Source organism: Cyclopterus lumpus, chromosome 2 (genome assembly GCF_009769545.1).
Source record: "Cyclopterus lumpus isolate fCycLum1 chromosome 2, fCycLum1.pri, whole genome shotgun sequence".
Taxonomy (NCBI): Eukaryota; Metazoa; Chordata; class Actinopteri; order Perciformes; family Cyclopteridae; genus Cyclopterus; species Cyclopterus lumpus.
In genome coordinates, this window is record NC_046967.1 from 6,917,052 (window position 1) to 6,929,795 (window position 12,744).

At 47.8% G+C, this 12,744-nt stretch overlaps 1 protein-coding gene across 2 annotated transcripts in view; it reads left to right on the forward strand.

Moving 5' to 3' along the window:
- Positions 1-23: 23 nt before the first annotated feature.
- nbeal1 (neurobeachin-like 1) overlaps positions 24-12,744 on the forward strand; it is a 34,863-nt gene continuing 22,142 nt past the window's right edge. For both annotated transcript variants that reach the window (XM_034548596.1, XM_034548605.1), the window contains exons 1-10: positions 24-100; positions 649-1,060; positions 7,784-7,875; positions 8,805-8,966; positions 9,158-9,239; positions 9,357-9,484; positions 9,602-9,684; positions 10,540-10,625; positions 11,044-11,458; positions 11,633-11,739. In XM_034548596.1, the coding sequence (XP_034404487.1) occupies positions 1,010-1,060; positions 7,784-7,875; positions 8,805-8,966; positions 9,158-9,239; positions 9,357-9,484; positions 9,602-9,684; positions 10,540-10,625; positions 11,044-11,458; positions 11,633-11,739 (1,206 nt within the window). In that variant the 5' untranslated portion in view covers positions 24-100; positions 649-1,009. The remainder of the gene's footprint in view (positions 101-648; positions 1,061-7,783; positions 7,876-8,804; positions 8,967-9,157; positions 9,240-9,356; positions 9,485-9,601; positions 9,685-10,539; positions 10,626-11,043; positions 11,459-11,632; positions 11,740-12,744) is intronic.

Consider the following 12,744-nt stretch of genomic DNA (forward strand, 5'->3'; position numbering starts at 1 on the left):
TTGTTGTCGGTTGAATGCGTGGTGTCAGTGTCGGCAACTTGACGCATTTACAACAACTCTGGAGACGGCGCCACTGACAGTTGGTCCTTTCGTTACACAGGTGAGAGGTCTTTACGGTTTTAATACGCGTTATCAGGCTTTCATATTCATATTATTTTCATAAATGAAACGTGTGTAGCCGAGTGGGATTCGGGAGGACGAGGCGTTTGCTGTCACATGAGGAGAAGGAGAAAAGGAGAAAAATAAATAAATAATAGAAATAGGCTTTTTTTTTTGACAGCTAGCTTTGAGCTAACGTTAGCTTGGTCAGGTAAGGTCGACCGAAACAGTAAGTTAATGTTTGCCTAGGATAACCAAGGGCGTTGCACAGCCGTTGCAGCACGGGCAACTCTGCTTTTAGCTAACACCTTGGGACAGAAACAGACATTATCAAACCGTGTAGCTAGTTTAAACCACCGTCGCCTCGGTCCGCTTCGCTCGGAGCCAGCGGGGCAGCTCAAAGTGCACAGCGGACCCGCGTTACTGGAAGTGTTTCGCCGCCGCTAGCAAGCAAACGCTACTGCCAGCTAGACGTTCGCCCGCGACAAAACATCCGCCTCCGCGATAACTAACTAAGTTAATTGCCTGTGTTGTTGTTGTCGTTGATAGCGCAAACCCCGCCGGGAATACCCTCTCTGGTTCTCCGAGAAGAGCCGAACGAAGTGGAAGTACGGGCCCGGCTGCTCCGAGGACCTCTCTGGGGACTGCACAGACCCACTCCGTCGTGGAATAGTTCTCGGGACTGTTTGTGCCACAACACGCCTGCCATCCATTTAAACGCGTCTGAAAGGAGAGAGGGAGGAGGGGGGGGGGGGGGGGACCTCGCCAGAGTTGGACAGCAGTTGGACAGCAGGCATGATGCTGGGCGCTGAGGGCCAGCAGCAGGGGTTCGGCTCATGACTGAAAACCATGAGGCAGCCAGGGAAGTGACCTCGGTGGGCTCCACAGCCTGAGGGTCCAAGGCACCAATATGGCATCCAAGGAGAGACTGTACGAGGTCTGGATGCTCTACTGCACCAAGGTAGGTGTATACACACGCACGCACACACGCACGAGCGCGCACGCAAACACAGCTGAGGAAATGTCATTAGATTAAATAATAGACAGTGTGATGGCATTTCCTCCCTGGCAAAAAAAGAGGTTCATGACATTTCTCTTATGGGAGTGCTGTGTTACATAATAGCTTCAGCATATTTGCAGTGGCAGACTGGTAAAGTCAATGTGGGATTTAGATGCTTTTTAAACCAAAGTCACTGATTGACATTATTTTGTGGCAACGTTTAGCATCTTTTTACACCCTGCGTTATACATTGTAGGATGGAAAAGCCTTCTGAAAAGACATATAAAACATTATACGACTCTAAAGCGTTCCAGTCAAACCCACACTTGTGAAATTGTCTGCCGATCCTAAATGTTTAATGGTCAGGGACAAATTGGTCCCATGAACGAGTAATTAAATCACAAAGAGCTACTGTAACTTTATGTTAGGTATTAGAACCAGTTGCTCTGCAGCTGTGGTGAGACAGGAACCGTCATCACATTGGTGCTGAATAAATAATACCATTCCCATTAACTCTGACACTCTCGGCAGAGACGGCACCCCTTGAGTCAGCTGTTGGCTAGATTGAATTCACTTGGCGATAAAGCACACGCACGTCCCGGCGTCCAATCAAAACGGCCCGCTTGAGCTGCGTCTCATGTGAGCCTGGTTGCAGTCACACACTTAACTTTCCCACAGTGTTTTTCCTTCTTCCTTGCACGTTTAGGATACGACATTGAATAATCCTCACCCTGTGAAGTGAAGCAAAGTATAGAAGCTTGAACGCTGACACAAATAGAATACCTAATGCCAGTGGCGTGGGCGTTTAAGGTTCACAACAGAACACGCTGCTGCTGCTGCTGCCACTGCCGGCGCACGCACTCGTCGCAGCCCCTTGTCAAAATGCCAGCAATTAGCTGCGAGCATACACATTGCATTTGTTTGAGCGGGAGTGTGTATTTGTATTGACTAAGCATTAGACTGCGAGAAGGGGATTGTTTCATTTGGCCCCGGAGCCAAGTGTCCACCAGGGCTAATATTGCTCTCTGCATGAGGCGAAGGAGACGCCCCGAGGGAGAGAAGCATTTCAATCTACATGAGTAGTCTTTCTCCCCCCAGCAGCTGAAATGTCAGGTTTGGCCGACGGGGTGTCTCTGCACTATATATATGTGCATGTATGTATGTTAGGGTTGCTAGGAGATGCTGGCTGCGAAGGGAACCTGCAGTCACATGACCTTAATTAGATGAGGAATGCTACTGTGGGGGATCCCTCCCCATGTGTCCCACTGATGGGTTAATTGTTTCACAACAAACCTCAGCCTCTACCTCCCTAGTCATCCTTCATATGCATCAATGATTGATTATCAGTTATTGGCATCTTTAGTCCAAATGCTACCATAGGATGTGCTCTGAGGGCTATTTAAGCGTGAATGAGAACAAGGAGTATCTAATTAAAGTCCATAATATAATTCATTTTGATGCATTACATCGTAACAATGATTTCAGAGCCAACTGTGGCAGTTGTTCACATGTTGATGTTGGGGGAGCAGCTGTGGGATCCACCGTCAGTGTTGGGGAGTGTGATGGAGTTGGTTTGTTGACTGGTGCTGCAATGGGAACGTTTCAGTAACATTCCTCAAACTTCTGTTGAGTTGTAGTGGATTTTATATACACGTGCACATGTAGATAAGAGAGGTTATGTTTTAAATTAATACATAAAGAAAGTTCTGATAATTAATTTGAGGAATATTCTGAGGAATGTATTATAAAGCATAAGAGAGGATCACTGTTTTATTATTCTGTTTCTTAATGACAAATGTAATTAATTGTATGATGCATGAGAATGAATGGATGTTTTATTGTTTAGACAATAGTTAAAAGGGATGCCGATTGAAACCTGAGATGTTGCTTTTATTCTGAAGGCAGGATAATAGGGTTTTATTCTGAAGAGAAACTTCCTGTCCTTGACCAGCTTTGACCCCGCTAGTTTATCGATTTGAGGCATTCTTTGAAGTAGCCAATGGAACTAACCCTCAGGTGTGAACCGTATGTCTTATTCGCTGGTCAGCGTAGCATGCTGTGTCTCTGAAAGGTATTTGTATGAATACCTCCACTAACCAATGGGAGCTTAGCTCAGTGAATGGACTGCAAATAAAACTAATTGTAAGACGTGAATTTGGTCTCTTACGTGGTGACGCCAGACAGAAACTGCTGGCTACGTCAGGAGACTGGAAGCGAAATCACGTGAGCGTGTCTGGGCCTGGACTGTGTGTATGTATACTGATGACTCTTGTTTGTTATGATTAAATAATGGTGGTTATATATCTCTGGCTTCGGAGCTTCTTCTTCCAAGCACGAGATTCTCTGAACTTTTACACTTCTCAACAACGTATTTTTCTTTTAGCAAATATTATCCAAACGTTAATAACAGTGCATTCTTTAGAGACTATTTTCAGGCGCGGAGGTCCACCTACTAGCTCTCTGAGATTTCAAATGCATGCTCACTTGTTTCTACACAAACAATCACACAAAAGCATCACTCATTCATTCAGCATGAAAACAAATCATAAAAACCACAAATTCCCAAAGAATGGAGGTTTCTGTGTAGAAGTAGATGCCTGAAGCAATCAGTTATTATGTATGAATTAAAACGGTTATTAATCTGCAGTAGATGCACACAGCTTGCTTCTCAGAGTTGTCAAGGGCCGAGAGGTCACAGCTGACGGCGGAGGCCGTTGCGTAACCAGCGATCCTCTTAGCTGCCCGCCCTTAGAGCGCTTGTCTCCGAGCGCACGGAACTGCTGGTTGCCGCTGGCGCGCTGCGCCGCAGGGCCGCAGGGCCGCTCCTCTTTCGCCAGTATATTACCCAGAAAGGCCTCGTCAGAGAAAGTGTAGAGCTTAGCAGACTCCTGAGTGGTGCCAGTTACTCTCTTAAAGCCTTTGTCTGCTGCAGAAAAGCCCTTTTTAATTCCCAACCACAGGGGGACATGCCTCAATGGCCAGGGGCAGTGTTTTACCCTTCAGTGGCTTTAAAGCTGAGTCCGGTACCTTAATTCTAGAGCAGAGATACTCACTCCCTTTTCAATTGTCCACAAACCAGGGATTTCTGGTAAAGATTCACAGAACCGCCATCCTGTTTTATGTCACCCCGCCCCAGCGCGCCCGGTGAGTCGCTTTTTGACTGGAAATGGGAGAAACGACAGTCATTTGCATAAGCCCCTTCACTTATGGGAGTCAGAATAGCGAGAGGATCGGAGGGAGAGATGTGAAAACAGGAGCGGGGGGTGGGGGGAAGAGAATGGAGGAGGGAGACGGATGGAGGAGGAGAAAGTGCTGCGGTTTCACATATTTGCTCAAGTAGATTACTCAGGTCTTTTCCCCGGCTTTGCTGCCTGTTTGCTAGTTACGTCTAATCTCTGTTGTGACAAACACACACACACACACATGCACGCACACGCATGCACACAATGCCTCACACAGTTAACCCAAGCCCACACACTCAGGCTTTGGTTTATGTGCTGGCATGCAAACTTTGTTCCCTCGGACAAGCTTTCTTTCTCGCCGCCGCTTACTGCATTCTGTGCTACCCTCTCGCGTCTCTTTTAAAATCATTTTTTTATGTCTGCGCTATGAATATCTCTGGAATAACACTGATGTCACCGACACAGTGCATCAGACATGTGGTTTCCAACCCTCCCACCAGCCGCTTAAAATACACCCCTTTGGCAGTGACGTCACGGACTGGGGGAGTCGCCGCTGACTGATGGGCTGTGATGGGGTGCAGATGCAGAGCAGCCACAGGGGGGAGGGGACCTTTTTTCTTTTTTTTAAACTTTGCGGTTTTACAGTGACTCCATGCCACTTCCACAGAACCAGGTCACTCACAGGCAGCCCGAACTGAGCAGGCAGCCACCCCGACCAGCTGGCCGACCGCGCCTGTCTGGTCGAGGGTGGAGCGCTCGCTGAGACTGCGTTGCTGTGCTGCATAAGACCAGTCTGATAATAGATCAATCCAGCAAGTGATCTAGTTACTGACAAACATGAGTGCGTTTCCTCCTTCTTAAAAAAACATTTGCGAGGCTATTTTTTCTGTAGAACATGAAATACTTTCTCCACCTGTTCAATATGAGTTTGACCTTTCTGTTATCGTCAGTTGCTGCAACGTATCCAACGCTGGGGGCAATGTTATTAGCTGGAAGGAAATGATCTCACAAAGCGGAGTCTGCTCTGCTGGCGCAGGTCGACACACATCTCTTGTTTCATTCTCATCTCAACGGGGGTCTTGGTTTTTCTTTGAGAATGAAGCGCATTGATCTGTTGACCTTGTTGGCGTTCCAGGTTCCAGAGGTCAGCTTAAACGTGTGTGTGTGTGTGTGTGTCTGTTGTGTGTGTGTGTCGATGACGGCCATGGATAAACAGAGCCATGCAGAACCCTAACCCAGGGTGTGTCCCTGACTGCCACAGTCCAAAACCCTCAATGGGCATCTGTGCTCCCAGAGCTGCTGCCTAAAAGAGGACATTCTTTCAGCCACGCGCACGCAGTCATTCAGTCACTGCTACTAGCGAGCTCACTTGAGAGTGAAGCTGCTACCATAAATCATCATCTAATTATCTGGCGGTACCGTGGACATAAAGACAATACAGTATTTATTGCTCGAGTTAAAAGAGCAGCTTTCAGCAGCAGGCCGAAATAAATGAGGTTTTCTCTCTATAGTCAGTGATTCATGCAGAGGAAAGAAAGAAGCACACAGGCGTCAGAACATATTATATATTACATGTGAAATCTGATTCAGATTTCACATGTCTCTCACAGACACACACACACACACACAGACAGAAGTCAGCGTTGCAGGATTGTTCTGATGACTTCATAGGCATTGCAGGGAGCTGGTTTCCTGCTTCGCTCTGGCTGATTCCACACTGTGACACGCAGACAGAAGCAGCCAGCCTTTCAGGCCTCTCTCCCACTCTCAAGCCAGATGGCACCAATACCCTGAGGGAAAAAAAACAGTTTTTCCAGTTGTTTCTTTTCTTCTCTCTCCACTTTCAAGCTCTAATCTGCAAATGATCCCTTATTAAAGTCTTAGCGTCATAGTAAACTGTATGAAACGCTCTGGGAAATTGTCCTGAGTGTTCACGTGTCCTGTTTGTCTGAAAATTGTCATCATGGGAGATTTTCAGGTGCGCACTGTTCCTGCAGCATCCAGGTGGGGATGGCTTCATTGCAGCAACTGAAGAAATACATTAAACGTCCAATCCCAAATGAGCCACGCAATAGCTCGGTGAACACGAGCGCCATGTTGCATTGTGTTCTCATTCTCCATCTGTGTCTCTCGGGGTAGCTCAATAGAAATGAGATATTCTGTTTCAAAGTCGCCTCCTCCTTAGAAGGAGACATGACAAGTGTAGTGCAGAAGCCGAGGAGCGTTTTTGAGTGACGGCGCTTCGGAAACCCACGCGGCTCATTGGCGGTTCGAAATCTGTTGGTGTCACACTTTGCTTTTCCGCCATTGTTGCATGGATTGCTGTGAACATGACACTCGTGTTCTCCAGAGAGTGAACCACGCAAACTGTACCACCGAAAGCGCAACATACTGCCTGGTGTTAATGTGCCCCTATCACCTCTTCAGCCCTCCTTGACCCAGATTGGCTCACCCTCGCCCTTCCAGACGGCTCAGAGTCTTTAGAGGGGTGGGGGGGGGTGGGGGTTGTGAGTGATTACTCCTGTATGATGAATTAATAATGCCTTCCCCACTGTATCGGGCCATCCACCCTGCAGGCCTGTGGCGTATGCTATTAGGCTCACACCTGCATTCGCTACACAACCCGCCGTACTTATTACTGGGTTGTAGCATTTTACAGATTATTCTGCTGACGCAATTCTTCGGTTGTCGAAAAAAACACGACTTATCTGATGAACATAGTCAGCCGTGAAACAGTAAATATGTATGTAAAAACTGACAGCGCGCTACACCATTTGCATTTTCTATTGAGGTATGAAAGAGCCTAATCTCCCGGAGGTACGAAGCAACTGTATGGGACTTTTTGAACAGGTGTCTTTATACTATTGAAGCAGTTTTGCCACGTGGTCCCATGTGTTTGGTGTCCTGTGGGTTGTGGACATGTATACACCAGGAAGCCCACGTTGCCATCCCCGTCCCTCTCTGGACTTTGTTTCCTGGAATTTAGGAAAAGCTGGTGAGCCGGCTGCTTGAAACCCCTCCTCCAGAATGCAGCCAAACTTGTTTACTCGCTCCAACAGGTGCACGTTTCAGCTTCCACGCCCCGAAAGAAGATAAGAGGCAGGCGCGCGCACCTGAGACATTCCTGCCTTCAAGCGCTTCGGTAGCAGCCTCTTTTTAAACACGGTGTCTTGCATCCTTTTGTTGTCCTCGAAGCCATGAAACACATTGCCTTGAGCATTTGAAGGGTACGTCGATAAGAGAAACAGTTTGTTGGCCATTGTTGTCTAGGAGTAGAAATTACAGACCACATACTCACACACACACACACACACACACTCAATCATTTTGCTGACGGGGCCAGTCAGCCGCTGATCATTTATGTATTTTAATCATGACAGCTTTTGTCAGCAAAGGCCACTAACTATATTATCTGTTTTCTATCTCTCTCTCTGTCTCTCTCTCCTCCCCTCCCCCCCCCCCCCCCCCCCCCCCCCCCCTTTTCTGTCATTTTATTTCTCAGAGGGATCCGGACTACTTGAAGTTATGGCTGGAGATTTTCATCAGCTCCTACGAGCGATGCCTGGACGTGGACTTTGAAAAGCCGCCGTCGAGGTAACGCGTGGCAAACTGTCACTAACATATTTCTACAGGTTATGGTTCTAATAGTTGGAACACAAACTACCACTTCCTCTTCTGTTTATCCAACACTAACTGGAAATAGAAACAAAACCCGACACAGGACACCTGCTGGTGGTGAATCACTGTTGATAATACATCACATACCCACGCAATGCACCTACTCAGTTTCCTGCAGCAGGTCATCGTGAGTGTGCGTTCAGTACTGTCTCTCCTTGGTACGCGGCATCCACGGCGCAACTGCCTTCCACGGCGCCGTCCAAAATAGCCACGAGATGCTTTTGTGCGGCGCGGCACGCATTCTGCTGCAGGCACTGCTCCAATTGGGGTCGGCACTTGAATATAGAAGGCAGGTACAACGCGACATGCCACCCGTGCCCGAACGCACAACCGCAAGCCCGACTTCGTGCAGACATCGGCAAAGTTTGTCGGTGCTCCATGTCACATTTTCATCACGGATGGAGAGCCGTGTGTAGAGAGGGTGGAGGAATATGGTATTCCCTCTCGTCATTTCTCTTTTCTCCTCCTCCCTTAACTCGTATTCTCCCATCCTCTCCTGCTTTTTCTCTGACCCCTTCATCCTCCTCCTTGCTCTCCCCCCTCCCCCCTCTCCTCCCTTCCTCTGCAGCTGCCACATCTGTCCTGCTTTTCCCACCGACACTCGCTTCACAGGTTTTGGCTGCGCTCTCTCAGGCTGTTTTTTCCCAGAGGAAAGAATGCCTGAACACTTTTTGTGTGTGTGTGTGTGTGTGTGTGTGTGAGATTGAGTGAATGCAGAACATGCTCCTTCAAGCGTCCCTTGTGTATGCTGCAGCGACACGTCCGTGATAAGAAAAAGCTACATTAACCCTCCCCTCCCCCATGCGTTCTTATCTAATGGAGACTAATCTCTTTGGGGTCTGCAGGCCAGAGGAGGTCCCCCCGGTGTTGACGCTCCTCCCCGACAACATCCTGCAGGTTCTGCGCCACCAGCTGCTGCAGTGCGTCCAGAAGGCCTCCGATGGCCTGGAGCCCGAGCAGCAGAACCTGGCGCTGCTGCTGCTCAAGTTCCTCATCATCATCTGCAGGTCTCGACAGTAAACACGCACAAAAACAGTGTAGATACTTTACAGCAGGACAAGGGGAGATTGTGACGTATGCATCCTGAGCTTGGCATAGATTGTGTTGTGCCGGATCGTGAGCGTTGCTATCTCCATGGAATAGACGGACACCTATGAGCTAATGTGAGCTTTGTGTTTGTTTGGGTTGTTTCTGATAGGAACCTGTCCAACGTGGAGGAGATTGGCACTTGCTCTTACATCAATCACATCATCAACATGACAACGCTCTATATTCAGCAGGTGTTTCCCCCACCCCCCCTTTATGCCTTTGCTCTGATCTTTCTGTTTCTCTCTGCTCTGCAAAACTACACAGTAAACTAAAGATTGTGTGTGTGTGTGTGTGTGTGTGGGGGGCAGCTCAAGAGCAAGACCAAAGAGAAGGAGATGGTAGACCAGAGCCAGGCGGAGGAGTTTGTCCGTCACGCGCTGGCGTTCTGCGAGAGCCTCTACGACCCGTACCGCAACTGGAGGCATCGAACCGGCAGGTAACGCCGTCCCACAGCGAGCTCGGCATTGCTTCACGATACAGTGATGCCAATGTGCACCGGCAGTAGGAAAGTGTTTCTCATCCCGTGTATCTGTTTTATTTGTTCCCCCGCCAGGGAGCAGCTGGGTACAGTCGAGAGGAGCAGACAGAAGTACAAGGCAGCTCCGCTCACTGTGGAGTTTGTTCCTTTCTTTTACCGTAAGTCACGTGTTCTACAGTTAGATTAAGGCATACTCATCAACTGTACATGGTACTTTCCTGTCCTAACAAAGTATAGTACCTTCAACTTTACTGTGCGACATTCTGCAAGTTTGCGTGGCTTATTTGCAAACACTGTAGCAATATTACAATGCTTGCTGTGTATGGTCCTGACTTAATGGTCACCTGCTTCAATGGCCTCTTTGGGTGTGGATGAGGAAGCAATCTCCTATCATAAACCTCTCCTCTCCTCTCCACCATCTTTTTTTCCTGAATGCTCTCACGCCGTCATTCTCTCCCTCAAGCACCTCCTCTTCTTTCCTCTCCGGGTCCAGTTGAATCCCCTCTTTGTGCTCTCGTCCCGTTCGCCGGGCGCTGAGATGAGCCGATAGTGAGCCACTTCGTGAGCCATTTTGAACAAATACTCCCTTTCTTCCGTGGCTACTGTGGTTTTGCACCAAAGATAACACCCGAGACATAACCTGACAGACTGTGCGTGTGCATGTGCGCATCAAGAACAAATTAGTTGGAATACTGTAGGAAGACCTTTGCCATTTATATGTTAAGCTTAATTGGATATAAGATACATGATAAAGTGAGAGAAGAACGTGATTAGGAAACAGACATCACGGAGCCAAGATGATGACACATGACAGATGAGTTAATGGATGACGGGGGACCACCATGACCCAGAGGTTACTGGCACGATTGCCACATGCCAAGTGTGTGATTGTGCTTTGTGTGTTTGCTAACTGAGCTCCGATCTTATCTGGTTCGCAGATTTCATTTAGTGTGTGTGTGTGTATGTGTGTGTGTGTCTGTGTCTGTGTGTGCGTGCACTGTCTTTTGTTCCAGAGTGCTTCCAGGAGAGCGAGCACCTGAAGGAGAGTCTGAAATGCTGCCTGCTGCACCTGTTTGGAGCCATAGTCGCTGGTGATCAGGTACGTCTCCGGATGACCTGGAGGTTGCCGCATGTTTTAATTAGCAAGTCACAGACCTGATTCCCCTTGATAACCGATGATTCCTCACTGCCTCTTGCTGGCCATGGATGTGTTTGTAGCGACATGGCACCTACATATACATTTATTCCAATGACACCTGCTTCCACTTTCTCGGGCCACGTGACATTGACGCAGGAAGTAAAACATTTAGCATGAGAAGTTCATGTTAGTTATCACAGAGCGCTGGGTCTGTGTTAGTTGGCTTTTTGCTGGTGTCAGCTATAGTCGTCCGGCAGATGAAATGATCAACAGTCAACAGTGGGAAATAAATGAATAGTCCAAAAAAAAGTCTTGTGTAAACCGTGCCTTTGGCTAACCGCGATACTTTTCTCTCCATCTCTTCCTCCCCATCTGGCAGAGGAACGCTCTGTTTGCCATCTCTCCAGCCACTATGGAGGTGTTGATGCGGGTGCTGGCCGACTGCTCCACGGGAAGCTGCTCCTCGGACGAGGGCGAAGACTGGGACAGCGAGGCCCCCGACCGGAAGGCGCTGCTGACCCTGGGCTGCCTGCGGGAGGTGGTGCAGCGCCTCCTGGCCTCGAGCTCCGACCAGCGGCAGGTGGAAATCGCCTCTGTGCTGGAAAACTACTTCAAGCTGCTCAATTCGGACCCGGCGGCCGTTGTGGCCTCCCAGCAGCAGCAGCAACAACAACAACAACAACAACAACAACAACAACAACAACAGCAGCAGCAGCAGCAAGCCAAGGGCAGAGTACCGACACTGGGCCGACACTGGGAGAGCCGATTTGTGGCGCTGCAAGTCAACATGCTAGGTACGGGCCTTAAACGGCAATAAAAGTCTCAAGCAACACTTTTGTGATATTGAATCCAGTATTTTGAGCTCAAGTTGAGTTCATGTGACTTATTCCACCTTGTTTTATTCTATCTTTGCTTTTCCTCCTCTCTGTGTCTCTCTTTCCCTCTCTTTGTCTCCTGCTGTCTCTCAGACACCATCAGGGACATGTTCCTGTGTTCAGACAGGCCGGTTCTACAAGCCATCTTCCTCAATAGTAACTGTTTCGAGCATCTGACGCGGCTGCTGCAGAACAGCAAGGTAACAGCAAAAGTCTTTCCATCTAAATACAACCCGAGGATCTGGATCTGGGGATTGATCATTCGGAGCTCAGAACTGGGTCAAAGTTCTTAGTTGCACCATCGTGATACGACGAGACTGTTTGAGGTTGTAGTCTCGTACCAGTATGACATGTTTTCCCCACCGCAGTCGTTCATGTAGGTTCTGTGAATGTTTATTATCAATTCTAATATATACAGTGTTATACTTTATGATACGATGCAAGGACTATCAGTGTAGTAGTGCATTACAGCGTGCTGCTTGTGTCTTGTTCTGTTTATAACGGAAGAAATGTCATAGTACTTGAATCCTTCGGAGTAGCTGGTTTTACTTTATTTGTTTCGTTAGGTAGTTTTCTCGGTAACAATGCATTCTTTAATCTAGTACAATATTTCCGTCTGAGATATAGTGTGGTAGAAACATAAGAGATTGATTCAAGTCAGGGACCAGTACTTCAAAAGTGCGCGGTCGTTACTTTCCAATATAGAGACTCTCTTAGTCTCTGGTGATTTGGGTTCTGTAGTTCTGGGGTTGTATTCACAAAGGCTCTAAACACGCGGAGTCCTTCAAAATGGAGTTTCCTCTTAGAGCGATTCACAAAGCTTTCAGTGAGGAACAAAGAGATAAGAGGAGGGGCCCTGTTGACCCCGCTGCTATGCATGGCATTATGTTATTGTTTTTATAAACTTACTCAGTATGTCAACAATGACGGGTGACTGGTCTGTGTCCGAGAATCAGTATTCATTAATGAACAAATGAAGATGGATGGATCAGTGTACTTGTTCAGTATTGTCTCTAACGTTTCTCAGATTCGTTGTGCTAAAATGTTAGCAAGTTACACCCACGTATCCTAAAGTTACGTTAAGACTCGCTCCTTTTTTTTTTTTTTAGGAGTTAATTACCTCCTAACTCAGACTCTTAGGGTGTTTTGTGAATGTGGCCCGAAAGATTTAACATGTAATCTGGGTACATAATGTTCCAGGTTTG